Genomic DNA, 26,223 nt, shown 5'->3' with positions numbered 1-26,223 from the left:
CTGATTTTGAATCCCTAGCACCCATGTAAGAAGCAGCAGTGCACACTTAGAACCCCAGTGTTGGGGTAGCAAAGACAGGGGGACCCTTGGGACTTGTTTGCCAGATAGTTTACTCAAAATGGTGAGCTCCAACCTTTTGAGAGACCCTGACTCAAAAATAAAGTGGAGGATTATCCAGAAAGACTTTCAACATCAGCCTCTGGCCTCCAATCATGTCCATATTCATTACCACATGTACATGTAGACACATGTGAACATGTATGCAGACATATACACACAGAAATTATAAAGGGAATAACTTAGACTTCATTGGTGAATACTGCATGTGATTTTTAAATGATTATATAAAATTAAACTTTTCCTTTTAAAGTTAATAGATGTTATCTGCAACTATAACTGAATTTGATTCTGAAACCTTTTCTAAGGTATGCAGTTGTGGTTAATTGTATACTATTTGATCAAGAATAGTGGTGCTGGTCATTGGAACCAAATAAGCCAGCCCTGCTGGACAGGGAGCTCTTCAGAAGTATGCCTTACTCCTGAAGGGGTTATGGACCAGAGCCATTAGATCCACATTCTTACCAATGAGTTTCTAAGATCCTACTAATTTTAAGGTACAGCACTGGTTTAGGAACAGGCCTTTTTAGACAAAAAATAGGAATCTCATTCATAAAATTATGTTTTAGAGATGAAAAGAATTGAGACAGGCCATCTTCTGCCAGAGTTCTAAGTTTCTAATGAGTCAATGTGCTAACATATTTATGACTTTTATTTGTTATTATGGCAATTGAGATTTTGAGATGTGTGAGAATCTATTGACATTTCTTTGCATTGTTTTTTGTTTGGGTAAAATTGATAGATTTGGTTTTTCTTAAATAATATCTAGGCACAAAATAAATAGCTTCATTTGAACACCAGCCGATGTATAAACGACAGAAGTTAGGCCTTACCTCACTACCTCTCAGCCACATCTACCCTACCTAACTTAGATGCTTTCATTTTAGTTTAAGATATTTAGAAAATTCTACTATCTTTGAATTGACCAATGATGCCTCTTTTGCCACAGAGAGTCTCGAAATGATTTTCAGTATAGTCAAAACTGAATGATCAAATCCTTTCAGAGGTATTTAAGTGACAATGTAGATCCAAATTTAAGTAAAGCTATAAACCATATCTCTCTGTAAACCATATCATTGGAACAGAACACTTAATTGAGGGAATAGCTGGATAACCCAGCACCACATTGAGTTGTCCATGGTGGAGCTTTAAAGATGGAGTGATGGCAAACCTGGGAAGAGAATCAGAGGAAACATGGATGGAAGTAAAAGTGTGGGCCCCTTGTGTTCTTGGACAGATTCGTGGACTCGGAGCAGTAGTTTTGCCACGTTTCTATTGTTCTGATAAAAATACCCTGACAAAAAACCAAATCAGGGAAGAGAGGGTATGTTAGGGCTTACAGATACAAGGGGTTAGAGTCCATCGTGGTGTGGAAGGTGTGGCAGCAGGAGCGTGAGACCATCGGAACACATTCCTTGTGCACAGGAAGCAGAAAGAAGTGGGAAGCACAGGAAGTGGGACCAGGTTATAAAACCTCAAGGCCCATCTACAGGGACATACTTCTTCTAACAAGGTTCCACCTCCTTGAAGGGTCCATAACCTTCCCAAACATTGTTACCCACTGGGGACCAAGCATTCAAATTCATGAGCCTATGAGGGGCATTTCTTATTCAAACCACAATAGCTTGTACCTTTGAAACAACTTATCTTAATTATAAGAAATATTACTTAGACAGAAGTACATAGCTTTTCATCCTTAATAAATTGCATCTAATCTCTATGGAAAGAATAAAGGTATTTAAATAACTCTGTAAAGAATATCTCAAGTGTACTTAATGTGTCCTAACTTTTGTGATACCAGTATGGGATTGTGTGATTATGGAGTTGAGATGTCTAACTGGTGTGTCTTCTTTCACTACTTGGCACAAACCTGCCATACAGCCAGTCTCCAGCAATTGATTTCTGAGACTATGGTGCGGTGGGCTCAAGAGTCTGTCATCGAGGACCCTGAGCTGGTGAGGGCCATGTTTGTGTTGCTGCATCGACAGTATGATGGCATTGGGGGTCTAGTCCGGGCACTGCCAAAGACCTACACTATCAATGGTGTCTCTGTGGAGGATACCATCAATCTGCTTGCATCGCTTGGTCAGATCCGATCTCTGCTGAGTGTGAGGATGGGCAAAGAAGAAGAGAAGCTAATGATCCGTGGATTGGGGTAAGCTATGTGGCCATAGCAATCTTTGTCTTATACATGTCTTCTCATTTCATCAAGGTAGCAATGCATGAGAAAGCTCTGACTGGATTATGGGATGATGTCAAGTATTTTCTTCCCTAGAAATTAAGTTTTTTAAATCAAATTAGAGAGTTTCTCACTGGGTCATGGGCAACCTGGGTGGGGGGATTCATCCCTGAAGAAAATTGACCCTCCATCCCTTAGTACTGTATGGAGCTCCTCCACTAGGGTTCTGTTCTTATGAGCTTTCTCCCATCCACCCTGTATGTGGTCTTGTGCAGGTCTTATCCAAGCAATTACAATATTTGAGAGTTCATGGGTGTGGTACTCCCATTGTATCCAGAAGAAATTTGCACAGAATGTATTGACATGTACCTTTTTTTGTTTAAAAATTGTATGACACTTTAAAAATTGATAATCAGTAAAAGTTCACTAATTTGACAGATTAAGATGCTAATGTATTTTCGATACATAGCAACTAGGTTATTTTCAACCCCTCAGTAATGTACAAGTATATGTAAAAACCCACTAAAATCTGTAACACTGATAGATAACCATGTGCCAGCAGGAGAGAAAACAAAAGCTTGTCTTTTTCCATTGGATGCTGGGCGGAGGAGGAGAAGGGGGACCATGTTCTGATAATTCAGTGTCATCAGTTTATATCTCATGATTATCAGGGGTTAACATTGATTTCCACATCTTTATGAGTAAGAGTGAAACAATTATGCTTTTTCCCCAGTGATCATTAAAAGGTAAGGTTCAAAACTTAAGAAATTAAAATAGTAGCAAAAATAAAAATAATGAAGATTGCATGAAGTTCAAAAAATATATAGAAAACTGTAGAACTCTGGAATGTATAGTCATAGAAGATGATGAAAAATACTCATAAGAATTGTAATTCAGGCCAGACATGGTAGTATACCTTTAATCCTAGCACTTGAGAGGCAGAGGCAAGTGGATATCTCTGAGTTTGATAACAGCCTGGTCTATGCAATGAGATCATATCTCAAACAAAAACAGATTATAATCAGGTAAATATTAGGGAAAGTATAGCTAAAACTGTCATGGCTGCATGAATAGAACAGAATGCAAAGAAGTAACTAACATTGGGGTTGGAAGGATGTCTTCGTGGTTGCATGTGTTTGCTGCTCTTATATAGGACTCAAGTTGGGTTCCCAGCTCCAACATCTGGCAGCTCACAATTACCTGTAACTCCAGGTATCTGAGGTCCTTTTCTAGCTTCCAGAGGCGCCTGCACCCTCACATATCCACACAGTGAAGGAAAAAATTAAAAACTGTCTCTTGTATGAAACTGAAACACAATCCAGAAGAATTAAAAGGATTGTTAAAGATGTCATTGTTGTCACACATACATACACACACATGCACACATACACACACACACTCTTCATCCCATAGAACAATACCATATTACTCATGAGCATATTAATATTTAAATTTATAGAAATGGACTAGAAAATTATATTTCACTTTTACCATAATGGTTACACACTAAAAATTGTATGTTAATAGAATAAGTTCAAAAACAGATATTATATATTATATGATTTTATTATATATTATATATAATATATTTTATATGCTAATATATTACAGTGCTATATATAGTATATATTATCTATATAGATAATATAGATATATAATATGGATGTATTATATATAATATATAATGTTATATATATACACGGATATATAATCACCAAATGTATTGTGAGTAATATAGTGAAAGAAATGAGAGATTTCAGGGTTTGTTTGTGTGTGTGTGAGAGAGAAAGAGAGAGAGAGAGAGAGACAGAGAGAGAGAGAGAGAGAGAGAGACAGAGACAGAGAGAGCATGCGAGAGAGAAATCCTGCTGGCATATTACTACTTTAACTTGGACAAGAAAATGTTGCCTGTGAAGGACTCTTGTATTGACTGATTGATGCTGAAATCAATGTCAACAGAACTCTTTTTATATGCTGCTTCAGGTACAGCCTGAAGAGCCTTGGAAATAACACAATGTAATTTTTAAGACAGAAATGATATTGAATTGCTCTACATTCCATCTGCTGCAATTTATTTATATTGTCATCAAAATCCAGGGTGGAGACTGTTTGTACTCCTAACTTTACATGCCTCCAGTCTCTCAGAGACTAAGCATTGTTATCAGGCATGTTATAGTTTTGACTATATGTAGAAGTATAGTAAAATATAGCAGAAAATAACACCATTGTAGTTATGTGTGAAACCATGGGATATAGCACTAAAAATAACAGATACAAGTAAAGCAGAGAGCCCAACAATTGTCTAAAGAATCTTCATATAAACATGGTATAATTCTGATTATTTCTTCAATACAAATAAATTTTAATATCCACAAAATTAGATGTAATTGCTAGGACATGCCATATCATTGAGAAGAACGGGTAGTTTGCATATCACTTTGGTGCAACTATGACTATTTAAGAGAAGGCTAGATTGTGCTCACTAATATTTATGATGGTCATCATCACACTTTGTTTCCAGGCACAAAAATAATTTCTAAAGATGTATCAGGATCTCAGATAACTGCCTTTGTGCCCTTTATTCTGAACTCTGCTTTACTGCTGCCTCTTCTGTTCTTTCTAGGGATATTATGAATAACAAAGTGTTTTACCAGCACCCCAATCTCATGAGGGCCCTTGGAATGCATGAAACAGTGATGGAAGTCATGGTGAACGTCCTTGGAGGTGGGGAGTCCAAGGTAAACTAAAGTCTCAGCTTCAGGGGTCATGTTTGCTGCAGCCTTCTGTAGTGCATGGTTGGCAGAGAACTAGCAGAATGGTTATTTCTTTACCTGAGTGGTGTTTAAGGAACACTGATATTCTCTCTCTCTCTCTCTCTCTCTCTCTCTCTCTCTCTCTCACACACACACACACACACACCCATCCTTGAATCTAAGGGTTGTAGTTAGCTATTTGAATTTTCCTTAATATCGAAAAAGAAATTCCTACCCTGCGCTTGGTCATTTGTTGTCTCCCAAGAGAGTCTAATTCAAGGATATTCAGCATCTTAAAAATGGCATATCAGATTTTAAAATTAAGTCACATCCCATTGTAAGTACAAGGCATACACCTGTACTTCAGACTCAGCCATTGCTGGCATTCAGACAGCAGTTGGATACACTGAATTTTTGAGTCAAATCAGTGCTTGGGCAGGATTGTTCTGGAACGGGTTTGTGGTAAGACCCCAAAGTTAACTTTTAAGTATTTATAATTTACAACAAAGTCCACAACAACAGGATGTTTAGAAGAACATAGCAAGGAGCTCTATCATTTCATATAAACCAGCGCAGTTTGATAACTTGACTTGTAAAAGTCATGTTGAAATTTAAATCACACCATGTAGTCTTTACAATATACGTAAACCTAGGTTTTCCATGCCCCAGGTATAGGCAAACAAAGACCTTCACAGTGTATTGCGTTCATGAAGACACATGTAGAGTAAGGTAGGAAGGAGTCTTGTGTCAATGCTGACTAGATGACCTTTCTGGCCAGGACCTTCCCCAACAGGGAAGTGGTATCTAGAACAGGGAAGCTGTGGAGTCCTGGAATGTTCACAACAGCAATAATTGATGCTGATAAAAAAATATCCCATTGCGAGACTCCAAGTTCTGAACTTTCTGTAGTGTATCTTCCCCTTCCGTTCTTTAGTTCTCAACATCCATATTTTCTGAATTTTCTGAAACAGAATCAGAGGGATTATGTAGTTTCCCAGGTAGGCAAAGACAACTGTATAACCAGGCAGCACAAGGTGTGTCTCTGTAAGTTTGACTTCTTAGCCAGGCTCAGGCTCCCTGTAAGTTTCAGGCTGATTGAAGATACTATCAGGGATGCAGGCTGGGTTTGTGAGACAGTGTCAAGGTTGATGTTTAGTATCTCAAGGACAGAGTAAATCACAGGCTACATGTTTGAAGATTCTCAGTATCTGAGCTTGGTTTTCATGGGTGTGTATGGGTTGATAGTGTCATGGTGGCCTCACCTACTGAGCTTAATCTTATCATTTGTTTCAGCAACTAACTATATACTCTTTTTATAGGAGATCACCTTCCCCAAGATGGTGGCCAACTGTTGCCGTTTTCTCTGTTACTTCTGTCGTATTAGTAGGCAGAATCAGAAAGCCATGTTTGATCATCTCAGTTATTTACTGGAAAACAGCAGTGTTGGTCTTGGTAAGTTATTGTATGATATTAATTTAATCTTTAAAGGAAAAATAAGCGGTATAGGAGTTGGAGAGATGACTTGGTGGTGAAGAGCACTTGCTGCTCCTGCAGAGGACTGGTGTTCTGCTCCTAAAACCCTTATTAGGTGGCTCACAGCTGCTCATAATTACAGCTCCAAGAGATCTAATGTCTTCTTCTGGCCTCCACAGACACCCTTACTCATGCACATATGCACACTTGCACATAAACACATACATAAATATAAATATGATAAATATTAGAAATAAGATGTATATTTAATTTAAATGTCAATATACAGCAGAGGATATGAGAGAGAGGTTGAAATGGCCAGTGGATGAATGAAGAGGTGTTCAGTGTTACTAATCCTCAGTCAAGTACAAATTAGAACCACAGTGAGCTGCCACCTCACACCTGCTAGAATGGGCATTTTTAATGTTAACTATTAACAAGGGCATAGGGAAATGGAATACCGGAATACTTATGCTGGAAATCATAATTGTTCTAGCCACTATGGAAAACAGTGTGAAGATTCTATGAAAAGTTAAAAGTAGAATTACCAGGCTTACAAAATGGTTCATTGGATAAAGTCATTGGATAAAGACACTTGCCACCAAGCCTGATGACCTGAGAGTTCTATCTCTGGGCCCCAGGTGGTGGATGGAGAGAACTAACTCTCAGAAGTTGTCCTCTGTATCCCACATGTGCACCATGACATGGGCGTGCTAGTCTGCGTATGCATGCGTACACACAAATATATAAATATAATATAAATTTAAAAATGCAATTAAAATATGAGGCACCAATTTGACTTCAGTGTAAGTGCCCACAGAAAGGACAGTCAGTGAGTTAAGACATGTCTTTGCTCCCATACTCAGGGGAGTATTTCCTCAATAGCCAGGATATAAAACCAGTCCCAGTGTAAATAAACAGGTAAGGAAAATGTGGTTTATCATCAAAGCGCACTATCAGAGGGAAAGTTCATTAATTTTGGCAGCAGATGTCCTGCAAATACATTAAATCAAGTGTTGTACACATTGAGGTGGTGCCCCGTGTTAACTCTATGTGAATCTGAAAACACGGAGTCCATGGAAGTAGACAGTGGAACTGTACTTACCAGCCCCGAGAGAACTAAACTGGGGACATATCAGTCAAAGGTTATAAAACTTTACCATATGTGGTGGCTCACGTCTGAAATCCTAGTGCTCATGCAACCGAAGCAAGAAGATCGTCATGAGTTTGAGGTCAACCTGGACAACACAGTGAGTTCTAGGTCAGCCTGGGCTATGGTATGAGATCCTGTATCACCTGCACCTCAATGTAGACGTAGATACTAAGTCAAGTCGACCAATGTAGACGTAGATACTAAGTCAAGTCTACCAATGTAGACTTAAGTAGTGGGCATATCAGTTTATTTTCTCACCATTGTGATTACTATATGACAAAATGCAAATTAAGAAAAAGAAGAGTTTATTCTGACTCACACTTTCAGGTTCCGAAGTGTTCTTGTGGGGAAGGAATGGCGGCAGTGCCACTCTCTGATGTGGCAGAGGCTGGGAGGCAGACAGAAAGGTGGCTGCAGGCTGCACTCAGCTGTCTTTATCCTTTTTTCTTCAGTCCAAACCCTCTGTCATGGAATGGTGCCATCCATATTTAGGGTGGGTCTTCCCATTCAATTAATCCAACCTAAAATCACATTCACAGACATGCCCAGAAGTTTGCCACGTGAGAGGTTTTTTTATACTGTCTAGTTTACAGTCATTTTAATGAGCATAACCCCCCAACACCCAAACAAGTAGTTGCTGCAGTTAACAGTACGTTATATTTTTTAAAATCACCCAGCAGGTCTGAAGTGTTCTCACCACAAAACCTGCTAAGACTCTGAAGTCTTGCATGTTCACTCAGACAGCTGAGTCCTTTCACAGCCTGTACCTATTTAAATCACAATAAACATAACATTTTTTAGTTGTCAAAGATATCTCATTGATTCAGACTAGCCAAACATACATGTCATTTAGGTATTAAGTGTAGGAAGGGTGTGTTTCCTTGCACTCTGCTCCTAGTTCCGGCAAAATCAAGTCATTATCTCCTTTTCATTTGAATTAGCTTCACCAGCTATGAGAGGGTCAACTCCCCTGGACGTGGCTGCAGCTTCGGTCATGGACAACAATGAACTTGCCCTCGCTCTCCGGGAGCCAGATCTGGAGAAGGTGAGCCATGCTCCCACCTGGAGTGTCTGTGAACTGTACCTTTGGGGTGGTTGTCTTAAGATTACTTTGGTATAAACACTTGTGCTGTAGTGATATTCATATCATAGCATAGCGTTTTATTATAGTTCTGTAAAATGTCTTATATTTTACATATTTTACTTGATTCTGTTCTCCATTCTGTAATACTGGGTGTGATGAAGATGAAGAAATTTAAGAGAGGTTGTCTCTTTACCGCAAGAATTTTCTGTGAAATAGGAATCACCTTTCAGTGACTAGTACAGTTTTGTCTGTCATGAAACCTGCTCTTGTTGTTTAATAATATGGAGTTAATTTTCCTAAGGATATTTATATGTTCCAATGAGGATGCCAGTGAAACTGCAAGGCTGGGTGTTCTAAGCATATCTAAGCATGCGTATTGATCAGCATGCGTGAAATGTTCTCCAACGTATGCAGAAGCTTTCCATGTGGCCATTTGTCCCTTCTCTAGAGTCCCTGTCTGTTGCTTCTTTACAGACATGGATCACCTTAAAAGAATTTCCTCATCCTCTTTCCAGACTGTTCAAAGGTTTCTGTGTCACCCAATATAAAAGTAAAAGACAGAAGTTTGCTCCAGTGCCATCCACCCGCATATCCTGTCACTGTCCAGTCCCTTCTCTTTGTTCTAGCTGCACAGATCTCACTATAGCTGAGCATACCAGAATGTGTCCCTGTTTCAGGGCTTTTGTGCTCACCGTTCCCTCCCCCTGCTAAGTCCTTCCTTACTCCTCTTAGCCTGTGGCCCTTTGCCAGATAGCTTTTCATCATGACTCCAAAGTCATGTTTTGATCAGATCTTCCAAGCCCTGCTATTTAAACTTGTAAGTCATTCCTGCTTTCTTTAGCTCTTCCTATTATGTTTATGACTTAATTTTATCTTATTGAAAGTATGTATATTTGTATATCATATATCTTGTATATGTATGTAAGTATAGATTTCATTTGGTTTCTATTTATATGATCACTTGTGATATATATATATGAATACATATATAATGTATCAATTCATATAACATAACATTTAACAGGAAAACTTTCTGAGAAATACAGTTCCATGCATCTTTGTGATGCAAGCATCATACAATATACCTCCCCCAAAACAAGACATTTGTGGCATCTCTAGAGGTTGTGGTCTTGGAGGACCATAATCACATATGAGTTCCATCACCAGTGGGCACTGTTAGGGAGCTCACATGCAGGTTAAAAATCGCTATATTTATGTGGTTCTTAAAATCCACTCCCTACTTATATTGATACTGGTGAAGTCAGCATTTTTGCATATGCTTGCCCAGCTTCAGAGAGGATGTTGGCACTGGGGAATAGCTGTGTTGCTGTTACAGGTGTAAGGCAGTGAGCTCTTCCCCAGTTTCCTGACAAGCCAGATCAGCATCATGAAGTTTCATGTCTCTGACTCACAGAGGAGACTTTGCTCCTATGTGTCACTTAAAATCTTTTTGTTTGTATAATCCCTTAAAATAGTTAAAATCTGAACCCTTGATCATATCAAATATAGCGGGAGAATGTGGAGCAACTGGATACCTCCACCAAGGAGCTGTTGAATGAGTGCTGTATAATGACTCTGAAAAGCCTCCAGTCAATCAGTTTAAACATGCGCTCTTTCTACTGAACTGTACATGTGGCCTTCACTCTCTTAGATTTGCTCAATGGAAAGGAATCTGTCATTGTCCAAGCTAAAGCACCCACCACTGTACAGATTGCTCAGTGAAGCTGTGGACTATCCATCCATGGGCAGTGGATTGCTATTCACAATACAAAATAATTCAGTATTAACTTCTACAACAATGTGACTGAATTTCAATATCATTATACCACGCAAGAGAAGCCAGGTACAGTAAGGTTCATGCCACATAATTCCCTGTGTGGATATTAGTGAAAATACATGCTAATTTGTACTGAAAGAAAGCAGTTCATTTGGGGCTAGATATACAGGGAAAGGGACTACAAAAGGCGCAGGGTACCCTGGAAGGAAGATGGAATGTTATAAAGTGTTTTCAGAAATGTGCTTCTTTCAGACCACATTGAATTCGTACCTTAAGTTGACCATTTTCTTGAGCATCACTTCCCTCCATGCTACGAACATAGAAGTTTTAGCTATAGCATTTGTTTCTAAGCTGAATAGAACTCTGTTTGTCAAGTTATTCTTGCAACCCTTTATCACCATTGGATATGGCTTCTTTGGGGATGGATTTCTTATGGCCCAATCCTTCGTGAAATGTTATGCACTGTTAGTATGCCTATAAAATGAAGTATCTTAAAAAATAAACCAGGCAGGCATTTTTCAAGCGCTAATTTCAACATCACAGAAAAGTACTCTGGTGGGCAGGCTGAGTATCTCTTGTTCACAATGCTTGAAAGCCATCGTGATTCACTGTTAGTGTTTTCTGGATTACAAAAAATTAGTGTGCACAGATAATGAAATATTTGATTCTGTGTTTTTAGTGTACCTACCTGCCTTTTGAATGTGGCCCATCATCTGAAATCAGATATAGACTTTTTTGTTTCTGATTTCATGTCAACACTAAAAATGTTGTGAATGTCACAGCTTTGGGGATTTTAGATTTTTGGATTGCAGATAGTCAGATATCAAGTTTTTATGGACACTGATTTGAGGAGCATAAATAACATACTCCAAACACTGTACCCTGCGAGTGAGACATGTTTAATCAGAGCTCAAGAGATCTGCTTCTAAGTTAGGGTACCCTACTTACGTACCTTCTCATACCTGCCCCAGCACTGAATGGATGAATGCATCACTACTCTGCAAGATGTCTTTACATCTCAGACAGGTGTTCCTGCATCCAGATAGTTTCACAGTCCCCCTATTTACAGGCTGAGCTGTGGGAGGATGCACTCATGTGGGTTTTAATTGGACCAGAGGTCATTAGACATTCATAATAGTATGACTTTTGTATGCAAAGTTTTTGAGTTGTGTGGTATGGAATTCAAGAACATTATTTTCTCATAGAATTCATTTATAATTTTGGTGACTACACTTTGTTTTATGTGGTAGAGGATGCTGCTTTTTTGGTTCCCTGCTGCTCAGCCCCGAAATTATCACACAGAAACCATATTATTTAAATCACTGCTTGGCCCATTAGCTCTAGCTTCTTATTGGCTAATTCTTACATCTTAATTTAGCCCACCTCCATTAAACTGTGTATCACCATGGGCTGTGACTTAATAGGTAAAGTTCCATCCTGCTCCAGCGGGGCTACATGGCTTCTCTCTGACTCCGCCCTTCTTTCTCCTAGCATTCAGTTTAGTTTTCCCCGCCTACCTATATTCCCTGCACAGGCCCAAGACAGTTTCTTTATTAACCAATGGTATTCACAGCATACAGAGGAGAACCCCATATCAGTTTTATTTTAGTATGTCCCACAACTAAAGTTTAGCTAGAGAAAATTTATGTCAGTTATCACGATGTTCAAGAGAATTGCAAAAAGGGATATATTTGTTAGGGCTAGAGAAATGGCTCAGTGGGTAAGAGTGATTGCTGCTCTTCTAAAGGACTCAGATTCTATTCCCATCACCCACATTAAGTTAACAGCTGCCTACAGCTCCAGCTCTAGGAGATCCAATGCTCTCCTCTACCTTCTCTGGGCACCTGCACATTCATACACAGAAATAAATAAAATGCATGCGTTTGAAATAACCCCTGGATAATCTCATTCTCTAGACTTAGTATAGGCTCAAGTTACTTCCAAGAGAATGCTAACCTCTTGCTTATCATTTATTTGTAGGTAGTTCGTTATCTGGCCGGGTGTGGGCTGCAGAGCTGTCAGATGCTGGTGTCTAAAGGTTACCCTGACATTGGGTGGAATCCAGTTGAAGGAGAGAGATACCTTGACTTTCTCAGATTTGCTGTCTTCTGTAACGGTAGGCCATAACCACTTGAAGACTCGTAAAACTGTGAAAATAATGGTTCTGGGGCTAGAGAGATGGCTCAGTGGTTATGATCACTTACCTGCCCCTGTAAAGGACCCAAGTCTAGTTTCCAGCATCCATATTGAACAGCCCACAACTCCCTGTAACCCCTTTATGGGGCACCTGCATTCTCATGTGCACACAGATGTATATATATGCTTAATTAAAAATAAAAATTAGTATTTTTTTAAAAAATGAAAAGGAAATAAGTGTTCATCATAGCATTTTCATAAAGAAAGTGAATAGAAAAATGTATATTTTATTTAATAGTTTTCTTTTCACAACAATAACTCATACTACATGTTTTATGTGGATCATAATTTCATTGTTTAACTTGAAATCTGCATGGACCATCTAGAATATTTTGCAATTGGGTCTTAAGGGTTGAGATTTCAATATCTTCTCCCATATGTGACGCCAACCAGGAAATAAAGAGTGAGAGCTATGATATAGCTGGAGGTAAAATTCCCTTCAAGGCCCTCTCTGACAGCCCATAATAGCCAGCTTGGCCCAGGTCCCAATCATCCTCTAAAGACTCCCAAAACAGCAGTGCCTCGTGGGGACAAGTGTGCAGGCACACAAGTCTCTGAGGGTCCTTAACATGCAGACCATAACAATGCATAAAAATAAGTTGTGATGTGTGTTGAGTGTTGAATTTATGGGCAGGTGACATGACTGAGTGGATAAGTGTGCTTGCTGCCAAGACTGGCCTCTTGACTTTAACCCCTGAAACCCACAGGGTAGAAAGAGGGAAACCATTTCTGCAAGCTGTTCTCTGGCTTCCACGTGGTGTGTGCAGTGATTTCCCAAACCCCATAAATAAATGTAATTTAAAAGCCGATTTACTAATATAGTGAATTTCTAAGGTATACCTGTTTCTTTAAATGAGAAATATTTATGGTCCCTGGAAGTCTTATATTTTATTTACGTTACTCCTTTGACTGCAGGGGAGAGTGTGGAAGAGAATGCAAACGTCGTGGTGAGGTTGCTCATCAGGAGGCCCGAGTGCTTTGGTCCTGCCTTGAGAGGGGAAGGTGGCAATGGCCTCCTTTCAGCCATGGAAGAAGCCATAAAAATAGCCGAGGATCCTTCTAGAGATGGTCCCTCCCCAACCAGTGGATCCAGCAAAACCCTGTAGGTATACCATGCACACCCTCAGCAAATGCTATCACCCCACCAAGGTTGACCACTTGTATTTGACATCCTGCTAATGATCGTTTACTACCTGCCACTGAAAACTAAGTGTCTTAGACAAAAAGGATATGGAGTTGGCTGTTGGAATAGGCTGAATGAACCAAGGGGTAAGCTGGAGAGAGTGTGTGGATTTAGGAGATGCATTTTGTGGGTATTTTAGGGCTAGCTAGGCAAATAACACAGTTTAGAAGCTTATATACTTGACATTGGGACATAATATTGTCATCTATAAGGTGTTGGCCACATTTATATCTATCCTAGAATAATGCAGCCCACAGGGCAGGGAACAGATCAGCAATAAGCACATAGTATAGATGATGGGGAGGTAAGCCTCTGAAACTGGAGTCAGGTCCAGTGGTAGTGAGATAATTTGGTTGTGTGTGTGTGTACATATCTTCTTGTATAGGGGTTAGAAGGAGGTATTATTTGTTCTGCTCTGTAACTTTTTACCTTATTCTATGAGACAGAGTCACTCATTGAATTAGGAAGTTGGCTGGCAGCTCACAAGCCCTAGCAATTTTCCTGAACCTGCTCCTCCCCCAGCACTTGGGTTACAGGCATGTATGACCATTGACCATGCCTGGCATTTTATGTGAATCGTGGTGATTTGAACTGAGGTCCTTATGCTTGTGATGCAAGTTCTCTTTCCTGCTGAGCCATTTCTGCAGCCTCCCAAGATGAGTTCTTATCATGTTATCAGATATAGAAAGAGACCTTTAGTAAGGGAATGGGGATTCAGCAAGGTCAGTATGATGGGAACATCCAGGAAAGCAGGCATAATTCTGAGGAGGAGACAAATAATGTGACAGAAGCTATTGATGCTGGTTTCTAGTAGGGCCCTAAGACAACACAGATGGGCATGTGTCATGTGTGTCCTTACTGTTACAGTTTTTAATTTGTGAAGGTGAATGTCCTCTGAGGGGATCAAATACTCACACTGCTAGTGCATATTTAAAGATAAAACCTGGACTCAGAGGGGACAGACTTGCAAGTAAGGAAACCTTATTCCTTCCACAGGTACAGAACTTATGTGTTTAGCTGGTAGACATTTGGTTAAGTCAATCCTTAGCCGATCTCAGAGTGGGAAATACATCCAGAGAGCTCAGCAGGCCAGGACCATGTTAGTCAGTGTGCACCCAAGAGCTTGAGAACTCCCTGGTGGCTATATAAGGCTACTCACTGTTACTCTGAAGACTGTTGAGTCCAGCTGAAGACACCTCCTTCAGTCTACCCAAAAGGAAGGATATGGGCCCCTTGGGCTGTTCATAGTTGCATTTTATCATCAAGATAATGGGATGTTTGCAGAAAGAAGATCTTGAGGAGGTAGAGAAAGAAGCAGACTAGATTATCTGTGAGTGATGGAATGAGAGAAGAGCGATTGATTTAGGATAAGTGAATAAATGAAGTAACAGTTCTAAATGTTACTCTAGACCAACGAGTTATACATGGGATCTGACATATGTTATCATATATGATGTCTTTGGTTACCCTTTCTCTATTTGAGTGCTACTTAAAAAAAAACCTCAAACTTATTTCATGATAGTCTTTCCATGTCATATACATATGTATGTTGTATATGTGTATGCACTTCTCTATATAAGGTATAAAAAGCAAAAAGGGACTATTTAGGAGGAGCAGGGTCATGGGAGAATGAATATGAAAAATGTATAAATGTTGTACATGTGTGAAAATACCATAATGAAAGCTGTTTGTTTGTAAACTGAATCAAAAGATTAAGAGGACAAAGGAGCCAAGGGTTGGAGAGATGGTTTGGTGGTTAAGAGCTCTTGCTGTTCTTCCAGAGACCTCATGTATTTGGTACTCAGTACCCAAATCAAGCAGCTCTCAACTATATGTAATTCAAGTTTTGGGGCAACTGACATCTTCTTCTGGCCTTCAAGGACATTGCAGACGTGCAAACATAAATAAACACACACACATACTCACAAACAAAAAGAAAATAAAATCTTTAAGGTTTAAAAAAAGAAAATGATCAGACTCTATCAAATGAACCATTCTCCCCCTTTCTCTTGGCAGAAATCTTAATATGCCCTTGCAATGTGTTCTTGGTAATAGAGCCCAATTCTGATCCTTAACTCTTTGTTATTTTGTGTGGAAAATGTTTCACTGGTGTATATGAGATGTGTGAAAGTACTGGTAGGAAAAGGGTATCCCCTTTCCTCTGAGCACTGCACCATCATTTAAATACTTTCTGTTTCTTTTGGGAAAAAAATCCCCAAAAGTGATACAGAAGAGGAGGAAGATGACACCATTCATATGGGGAATGCCATCATGACCTTCTATGCAGCTTTGATTGACTTGCTTGGTCGCTGTGCTCCTGAAATGCACGTGAGTCTGTATGGGGACTGGAGGGCAGCAATCCTGATACAGCCATCAATACTAAAACATCATAGGTGGCAGAGCTCACATCCACATCCTGAACTGGTAATATTCATGCTCCATTAAAATTAATAGCTGTGGCCTAATTGCTGAACAAGTGTTTGTTTAGTTAGAAATGTCTCATTGGCTATAAAAATTAGTAGTGAGATTTTCAGTACAAGTCATTAATGGAAGATGCAGTCACCCATATGTCTTTAAAACTCATGTGGCCTCCTTGCCTTTTAAGAAGAGAATATATTTTCCCTGTTTAGTTTCTTCTCTGATGGGAAACCACTACTTCCACCAATAATGGATTCCTTTCATATAATGCTTAGCTCTTCATGAGTAGAGCTGGGCAATATTGATTTCAAAACTGTAAGACAGACATAGTTGCTGAGAGCCCATATGGGTAGCATCCCTGTCATGTCCAGAAAAACTGATTTCACAGCAGTCTCTTGGTTTCTGGTTCATAGAAGCATACTACCCTATCTTCTACAGTGTTCCCGGAGCCTTGAGTGTAAAGGTTGTGTTACAAATGTCCCATATGGGGGTGGGTACTCCTCAGTCACTTATTCTCTGTTCTTTGATTGACTGTGGCTCTCTGTAATAGTTTCCAGACTCCTGATGCCCCACCTCGAGCTGATGACCTATTGGCAGTTGATGATTATTAGGGGAAATAAAGTCACTTTTCTTTGTGAGCTAGCAAAAAGGCTTGACATGTTTTTGTGGATGACCCTACACCCTTGCACATATAGGCAACACAAATTTGATTAAGTGGGCTATTAAGTTTTTAAGGAGACGTGTACTTGTGAGTAAGACATGTTAGATGGGACATAGGGAGTTTGTAGAATGGAGTTGATGGTGAATTATTATTGACACATTATACATTATACACATGTATAAAGTGTTAAGTAAACCTGCAAGTCAGTTTCTGAGCTGGGAAAAACATAAAGCCAGAGCAGATGGCTTGCAGCAACCTCATCTCCCTACCCTTGGTACCTATGCTTGTTTTTAGTTGTTATTTTGTGGTCTTTCTTTTAAGCTCATATGATAAAACCTACTTGAGTGTTTCTCCTTTTGTAACCAGAGAAGAACCACAGAATAGAGAACTGTTAGAATGTTAGAAAATATAGAATCATTTTTAAACTTATTTTTATTGATTAATTACTTAATGTTTCCCAACCTGGTCACAATTTCCCCTCCCTCCCTCCTTTTCTCCTAGGTTTTCTGCTTCCTCCCCAACCTCACCTCTTCACCCCCCTGCATGCCTCCTCCTTTCTCTTCAGAAAAGGACAGCCCTCTCAGGGATATCAGCCAGCCATGGTATATCAAATTGTAGTAAGACTAGGTACCTACTCTCCTATTAAGACGAGGCAACCCAGTAGGAGGAAAGAGTCTCAAAGGCAGGTAACAGAGTCACCTACAGATCCTCTACTCCCATTAGGAGTCTCACAAGAAGACCAAACTACACAACTATAATATATATGCAGAGGGCTTAGGTCAGTCCCATGCAAGCTCTCTGGCTGGTGGTTCAGTCTCGGTGAGTACCTATGAATACAGGTTATTTGATTCTGAGATTTTCTTGTGGTGTCCTTGAACCCTCTGGCTCTCACCATCCTTCCTTGCCCTCTTCCACAGGATTCCCTGAGCTCTTCTGCCTAATGTTTGGTTGTGGGGCTCTGCATATGTTTCCATCTGTTGCTAAGTGAAGTCTCTCTGGTGGCAGTTGACTTAGACAACAATATATGTGTATAGCAGAATTTCATTAGGAATTATTTCATTGACTTTTTGACATTCATATTTGATTCTATCCTAGGTCTGGGCTGTCTAGTTTCTGGGTCTTGGCTCTCTCAGTAGTGTCAGCTCTCTCTCATGGTATGGGTCTCAAGTTGAACTGGTCATTGGTTGGCCATTCCCATAATTTCTGTGCCACCTTTACCCCAACATATCTTGTAGGCAAGAAAAATTGTTGGCCAAAGGTTATGTGGCTCAGCTGGGGTCTCAGTCCCTCCACTCTAAGTCTTACCTGGGTCCAGAAGATGGCCAGTTCAGGCTCCATGTCCCCATTCTCAGGAGTCTTAACTAAAGTCTCCATTGCACTAGGTTTTTAGCTTTTCCCAGAGATGCTCCTGATTCCAGTTGTCTTTTCCAGTACTCTCTCCCTCCATCCTCCCCTACTCAATCCCTCCTGTTCCCATGCCAATCTACCCATTCAGACCCCATCAACTTGTGATGAGGATGTCTATTCTATTTCTCTGTCACAGCGAGATTAATTATCTTCCCCTGAGGCCTCCTTGGAAGAGTAACAGTCTTATTTTCAACCCAGTCAATGCAGATGATGTGATTTTTTCTTTTTTCACTTTGGTACCTGGGAATGGATGATGGAAGATCCATGTGCTGGAGATGACTGCAGACAAAACACAGATGCTCACACAGTTTGTACCTTTGCCTGTCTCAGAGGAACTAAGAAAGACATTATAATACTACATAGAAGCTTTTAGTGTTACTATCATGCCCATCTTAAAGGTCTGGAAACACTAAAACAGATCCATAATGACTCACCATGCCTCTTCTGAAGTTCATCTTTTTTTATGGTTATTAGTTGAGCCCTCTACTAGGCTATGAATATGGCTTGCTTTTCCTGCCTTGTGCTAAAGGTGACAGATGCTAAGTCTGGCTCTAGAGAGCTGTGACTTATTCCAGAAACCCTCTGAGACTCTTGACTATCCTGATCCACAGGCATCATGCGCACTTCCTCAGCCAGAAGTCTTAAATGGAAGACCCCCCCTCCTCCAAGAATCATTGTGGAAATTGGGTTGGATATAAAACTAATTCCCAATCTAAAGAACATAAAGAGGCTAAATAAATCACAAATATTAGTTTATTTTCAGTGGCTAGAAATAGTGACAGTTTTATTTTGTTATTTCTCTGGTTATTGGCAAGTATATGTGATTTTAGGGGGCAATTGTTCGTAAACTTATCTGATTTTCAGTTTGTTTTGGTATCCCAAACATTATTAAAAAATATAGTTCTTTTGGGTAAACCAGGTATATACCTAGTGTTTCTTCTTATTTGTGGGAACTGTAAAATGTGGAACTATAAGAAATTTCTTCTTATTTATGGGAACTGAAGACATGGCTCAGTAGTTCAGAGCACTGCTTGTTCTTCCAAAGGTCATGAGTTCAATTTCCAGCAACCACATGGTGGCTCACAACCATATGTAAAGAGATCTGGTGTCTTCTTGAGGAAGAGACCTAGTCAGTTGTCCTCATCAGCTTAGATCATGAAGCCAAGTATGGACAAGTTCAATGGAACCACCATATGCTTCAGCATTGCCAGGGCATAAATTTCATTTCAAATTTCAAGATGTGATTGCCTGCCTGTGTGTCTGAGATGGCAGTTTCTGAGAGATGGCTAACTTTATGCCTATTCAGGAAAGACACGTTCTTTAAATTTGGATTCTCACAGTTTAAGTTTCCTAACAGAACTATAGACAGAGTCCACAGCTGTTCTAAGCTTGCTTTATCCTCTTCCTGTTTAGTTGATTCATGCTGGAAAGGGAGAAGCCATTCGAATCAGGTCCATTTTGCGGTCCCTGATTCCCCTGGGAGACTTGGTGGGCGTAATCAGCATTGCATTTCAGATGCCGACAATAGCCAAAGGTAAGACGAGCTTCCACCCTGTGTAACTCAGGACTGGAAGGAAAGTGCTTTGTGAACATTTCATCAGTGCTTGACATCCTGTCTCCCCACCTTCCTTTGGTTAGATGCATCCTCGGGTGTAAGACTGGGCAGATCACCAGCTGCATCCAGTCCTGTGTGTTGGAGGAGGTGGGAACAGTAGACCATGGTAGCACATCAGTGGGTTTTGAGTCCTAGGCAGTTGTGATTATATTAAAACCATTGTTAAAGAGCAGCTGAGCTCAACCCTGGGGCCCACATGGTGGAAGGAGAGGACTGACTCCTGCAAGGTATCTTCTGACCTCTGCTTGAATAGATAAATAAACAAATATTAAAACAATTTTTAAAGTAAAATAAAATTAACTTGGACTTGAGTGTTTGAAAAGTAAAGAATTGTTTGAGTCTCTGAGTGGCTCCATTTTTGTTTAAGAGTAAAACTAGATGGTAAAATAGTAGAACCCTGAAACCTTAAATCCCAATAATGTGTGTGTGTGTGTGTGTTTTTTAAGGAGACTGAGATGGAATTTTACATTATTTATTTTTAAAAAAACTATGCCATGCAAATGTAAATAAACTGAAAATCAAATCAACCCAGGTTGAATGTTAAACTTATTTTGATAACCTCTAATTCAACTCTGCCAGTCAATGGGTCGAGAACTTGGACAATTTCCTTGCCCCTCCTGAAAGTCAATGCTCACCACCTGTTAGATGAGCATCCTGACACTCACCTTACGTGTAGATCATAGAATTTGTCTGTTATCCCTCATGGAGAGACCTCTCAGTTCTAGAATATTTGAATGAAATCAGTCAATGTTGACTGATTTTTCTTAACTCAGAATGAATCCACATATTCTCATTTCTTGTGGAAACAAAAGCAAAACTTCTTCTCCACAGTAACATATCTTTTGACTTATATTTTAAAGTCAAGGCATTTTCAAAATATATATGTTGGATTAATTCAGCAACATTTTTTTAAATTTATTTATTTATTGAGGATTTCTGCCTCTTCTCCGCCACCGCCTCCCATTTCCCTCCCCCTCCCCCGATCAAGTCCCTCTCCCTCATTAGCTTGAAGAGCCATCAGGGTTCCCTGACCTGTGGGAAGTCCAAGGACCGCCCACCTCCATCCAGGTTTAGTAAGTTGAGCATCCAAACTGCCCAGGCCCCGCCAAAGCCAGCACTTGCAGTAGGATCAAAAACCCATTGCCATTGTTCTTGAGTTCTCAATCAAATGTCTTTTAGCAGCTGTTGCTCCATCCTCAGCAGTCATGCAATTCAAAGACAGCACAATAAAATACAGTATCCAGACTCTGTATATTCCATCTTTACGTGGCTTTATTTTAAACTCCATTTCTTTTACTTTTATTTTTAATTTTTGGTTTTTTGAGGCTAGGTTTCTCTATGTATCTTTGGCTTTCCTGGCACACTATAGACCAGGTTGTCCTTGAACTCGCAAAGGTTCACCTGCCTCTGCCTCTCAAGTGTTGGGATTAAAGGTGTGTACCACCACACCCAACTATTCTCTGTCTTTCTTTCTTTTTTTTTTTTAAAGGACTTTATCCTTTTTCTTTTCTCTCACAAGCTTACATATATTTTTAAACATACTGTAAACCATTCAGAGGTTTTCTTTGTATTTGAATCTATCTTTACTGTATATCTCTCTTATTTAGTATTAGTTATATTAGAGATTTTTTATAATAATAAACAGGAACTAATAAGTATTATTTTTAAATTTTAATTTATTTATTTGAAATATTATGTATTCATTTTCAGGGTAGGAATATGAAATTTCATTCATTGACTCAGAGTGAGAAGCTATTTCAGGCTGGTGATGGTCATGTGTCCTCCTTTCCATCAGTGTGAAAAATTCTGTGATACCATTCATAGACTCTTACTGTGTGCTACCAGAACCAGTTTGACATAATTATCTTATGGTGAAATAGGGAGCAAATAAGCTCCCATTGACACACAATCCCATAATTCTTCATACTAATGGTTCCTAACCTTTGTACTTAAGAAATTACTATAAAGAATTCATTCATCTACATAGACTTCAAGCACTGGGTATTGAAAGAGAAAATGGCATGACTCTCAAATATTTTATAATTAATGAAGTTGACTTCATATGAAATCCATGCTGGTTTAACAGTGTTGATTTATTTATTATTATTATTTTATTCATATTTATTATTATTTATATATCAATTTATATATCTTTATATAAATGATAAATTTATATTTATCATTACTTATTTATTACTATTATTTATTATTACTATGTAATTATAATCTTTATTATGGTATTTCACTTATAATTCTAATCTAAACTATATTTGTGGGAAAATACCTTGACTATCACATGGTAGAGCATGAGTGTAGTAGAGTTTCTATTACTGTGAAGAGACACCATGACTATGGCAACTCTTATAAAGGAAAGCATTTCATTGGGGCTGACTTACAGTTTCAGGCATTTAGTCCATTATCTTGGCGAGAAGTATGGCGGCATGCAGGCAGACATGGTGCTGGAAGGAGCTGAGAGTTCTACATCTTGATTCACAGGTAGCAGCAGGAGACTGCCACACTAGGCCTAACTTGAGCATATAAGACTTCAGAACCTATAATGACATGCTTCCTCCAACAAGGCCACACCTACTCCAACAAGGCCAAACCTCCTAATAGTGGATCAAACATTTAAGCATATGAGTCTATGGGGGCCATTCCTCTTCAAGCCACCACAATGAGTTTAAAGTGATAGTTCTTACAAGAGTAGAAATAGGTGCTGCTTATTTTTAACTTTTCATGGTATCCACTCTACATTTTACCAGATCTATCCAATGCCTTCTGTTTCATTCTTGGCATCTTCCAGATACTATGCTTTTACAAGTATGAAGTGAACAAACAGATGCCCAAATGACATCTAAATGACCTTAGGTTCAAATTGCACTGCCCTAGCTCTCCAGTTATTCACACACACACACACACACACACACACACACACACACACACACACACACACACTTGTGTGAGGGTAGTAAAACAGGGAAACGTTGCATTAATATGCTTGATTTGAAATATGACATGGTTGGCAAAAGGCCAAATGTCATCAACCCACATATGGCCAGACCATTGATACCAACATGTCACCTTCTCTCTTGTAGATGGGAAGGTGGTGGAGCCTGACATGTCCGCGGGGTTTTGCCCAGATCACAAGGCAGCCATGGTTTTGTTCCTTGACAGGGTCTATGGAATTGAGGTACAAGATTTCCTCCTCCATCTCCTTGAGGTTGGCTTTCTGCCAGATCTCCGAGCTGCTGCCTCTCTAGACACGGTATGATATGGAAAGTCAACTTGTACCCTTGACTCTCAAACTCTGAAGTGTGTCTCATGGTACTCATCCATCCACTCATTACCAACATTTACTGCATCCCTGTGTTGTTTTCAGGCAAGAAGTGAGTGATTAGAAAGTCAAATAGACCCTGGCCAAGGGAAATTCACTGGCTAGGGAGCTACTGGCTCAAAGGGCTGACTAGAAATCTGGTGAGGCGCTGTGGGATCCAAGAGGTTCATCTGTGCTTAACTTGGGTGGTCATAGGGTGTCTATTAATGTCTATCCATTATGATTCTCTAAATTGTACTAGAGTTAGAGAGATGGCTCAATTGATAAAGTGCTTGCCACATAAACCTGAGTTTCTCCTCCAGAACCAACTAAAAAAATCCTAGCATGGTAGTCTACATATAAGTGTGTGTGTGTGCACATGCACACGCACATGTGTGTGTATATGTGAGAGAGAGAGAGAAAAAAAAAGAGTGTATAAAATCTAAATACTGGATGGTAGAGACAGGAGAATTCATGGAGATTACTGGCTAGCTAGTCTAGCTGAATCTGTAAATGTCAGGTTCAGTGAGAGACCCTAACACAAAAAAGAAGGTAGAGAGATTAAGAAAGATACCTGCCAGAGAATTCTTGTCTCACCACATATGTATAAATAAGTGCTCACAGACATACACATGTGTCTATATATACAAAGAATAAAATAATATATAAATAAATACATTTGCCTATGCACTTTTGCTGCCTTTTGAAAGCAATGAGTGCTAAGGCAGTTGAGTGGCCACTGTAGTTCTGTCAGTTACAGTGGCATCCTTGAGTTACCTTTCTCTTAGTACTTATGTTAAGTGGCCCCATAGAAGATCTGTCATTATTGGTGTCTGGCTAGTATCTAAAACACTGTGGAGGAAAGTGGAACACCAAATTCCATCAAAATTGTCCTGATTTATTTATTTACTTATCAATTAAATTAGCCCCTTTAATCTCATGGACAGTTAGATCTTGAGTTAAGAAATTCATGGCTGCACAATCATAAAAACAAGATGGAAGTTTCATCTTCTTTGACATTCTGCATCTGAGGAGTAGAGATGTCCACATAGTTATGCAGTGGACTCCTGATGATTGACACTTATAGACATGAATAAAAGTATGAATGATATTAATTAGTTGAATTCAGATTGTGTGTGCAAATCTGAGATCAGATATGCAAAATATGCAAATCTGTTTATTTCTTTCTGCCTCCAAGGAAATGCCCATTGACATCTTCCACTGCCACCCATCCTTCTGAAGTTCAAGTCTTTTCAGAGCTCCCTTGCTCCAGGTCAAGATCATAATATCCCTCCAGGTTGGATAGGGCTATTTACTAAGTTCTGGGTTCCACCACAGATGTTAGGGAAGATGATACTATCACAACCTAACCTTGAGGTTGGATTTCCTGGCCCCTTCAAGAAGGCAGATACTGTTGCACTCATTTTAGTCTACTTATGAACCATCAGTAGTTGAAGGTTTTAAGTCCTGAAGATCACGTGAGCTATGGGCAAAAGTGGATCTAAGGCCTTCATTTTCAGATACCCTGCTATTATTATTTCCAGATAGGAAGATTATGTGGCAGTGCGTTGAGTCCTTTGCTGATCATACAAGGCTGTGTCCTCTTCTTCCTCTCTAGGCTGCACTAAGTGCTACAGACATGGCCTTGGCCCTCAATCGGTACCTTTGCACAGCTGTCCTGCCTTTGTTAACGAGATGTGCTCCCCTGTTTGCTGGAACAGAGCACCATGCTTCCCTCATTGACTCTCTGCTGCATACTGTATATAGACTGTCTAAGGGATGCTCCCTCACCAAAGCTCAGCGTGACTCCATAGAAGTGTGCCTGCTCTCTATATGTGGGTAAGTGGATGACTCTCTGTGTCGGTTTTCTTTATGCCATGGCCCTCTTTTAATTATTATGAAATTTTCAAGGTTTGTATATCCACAATTTATTTTTATTGTCCAACATATGGATGTCTGAGTCTTGGGGTTATCTCCATTGTTATAATTGACCTTGTTCCAACAGCCAACTGCGACCTTCTATGATGCAACACCTACTCAGAAGGCTGGTATTTGACATTCCACTGTTGAATGAGCATGCAAAGATGCCTCTTAAGGTAAATACTAGGATTTCTTGGCACTGTGTGGTCCCTACTCCCTTGAGTTGACTTCTTGATACTCAGACATATTATGTTACGAGACATAATTATATGTCTCGTAGACTTAGTGTGCTTGGTCTCTGATGCTGTGGAATTTCTCCTAGTTATTGCAAAGGCCTTATGAAGTGTATGTGTGTTTTACCATTAAATAAGCAATATAGGATTGTACACTCTCTAGCATTGATTCTATAAATTTGGCAGACACAGGTCACAAATAAATTTCCCATAAAGCTGCTAAATAACTGAAAGACACTTGGATGTAAGTAGGTCATAGACTGCATCTGTAAGTGCCAAGTAAATGTAGTGATATTTTCAGAGATTACTCATGAATTAAGGTTGGATCATTACAGGTTACAGGTAAGTTAGAGAGGAGACAAAATACCCACAGAGATAAGGTTCCCACTTAATAGTTCTGGGCCGTTCTACCATCTATACCCTTGTTTTATACCTGGACTCTAGGAGATAGTTGTGCATGAAGTTCAGTAGATAACAGTCACATAATTATGAGTAAATGAGATTAAAGGAATAAGAACTCTGGAGTATATAGATATCAGAATAACCCCGGAAAGAAGAATGTAGTTCAAGATACATTAGTTATATGTATGTGTGTGTGGATATGCGCATGTAAGTGTAGTAACAATAAGGTCAGAAGATGCAATAGTTCACCTGGAACTAGAATTACATGTGGTTATAAGCTGCCTGATGTAGGTGCTGGGAACCAAACATGGACTATTCTGCAATAGCCACAAATGCTCT

At 39.5% G+C, this 26,223-nt stretch overlaps 1 protein-coding gene across 3 annotated transcripts in view; it reads left to right on the top strand.

Moving 5' to 3' along the window:
- Positions 1-26,223, top strand: part of Ryr2 (ryanodine receptor 2) — a 574,535-nt gene that overhangs the window by 396,009 nt on the left and 152,303 nt on the right. For all 3 annotated transcript variants that reach the window (XM_026788350.1, XM_026788349.1, XM_026788348.1), the window contains 11 exons: positions 1,999-2,272; positions 4,920-5,034; positions 6,369-6,501; positions 8,617-8,720; positions 12,517-12,652; positions 13,648-13,834; positions 16,138-16,243; positions 19,815-19,935; positions 23,112-23,281; positions 24,948-25,168; positions 25,335-25,425. In XM_026788350.1, the coding sequence (XP_026644151.1) occupies positions 1,999-2,272; positions 4,920-5,034; positions 6,369-6,501; positions 8,617-8,720; positions 12,517-12,652; positions 13,648-13,834; positions 16,138-16,243; positions 19,815-19,935; positions 23,112-23,281; positions 24,948-25,168; positions 25,335-25,425 (1,658 nt within the window). The remainder of the gene's footprint in view (positions 1-1,998; positions 2,273-4,919; positions 5,035-6,368; positions 6,502-8,616; positions 8,721-12,516; positions 12,653-13,647; positions 13,835-16,137; positions 16,244-19,814; positions 19,936-23,111; positions 23,282-24,947; positions 25,169-25,334; positions 25,426-26,223) is intronic.

This window comes from Microtus ochrogaster, unplaced genomic scaffold, assembly GCF_000317375.1.
Source record: "Microtus ochrogaster isolate Prairie Vole_2 unplaced genomic scaffold, MicOch1.0 UNK2, whole genome shotgun sequence".
In the NCBI taxonomy this organism is placed as follows: Eukaryota; Metazoa; Chordata; class Mammalia; order Rodentia; family Cricetidae; genus Microtus; species Microtus ochrogaster.
Note: the sequence above shows the minus strand (reverse complement) of the source record. Positions and strands in the feature narration are given on the sequence as shown.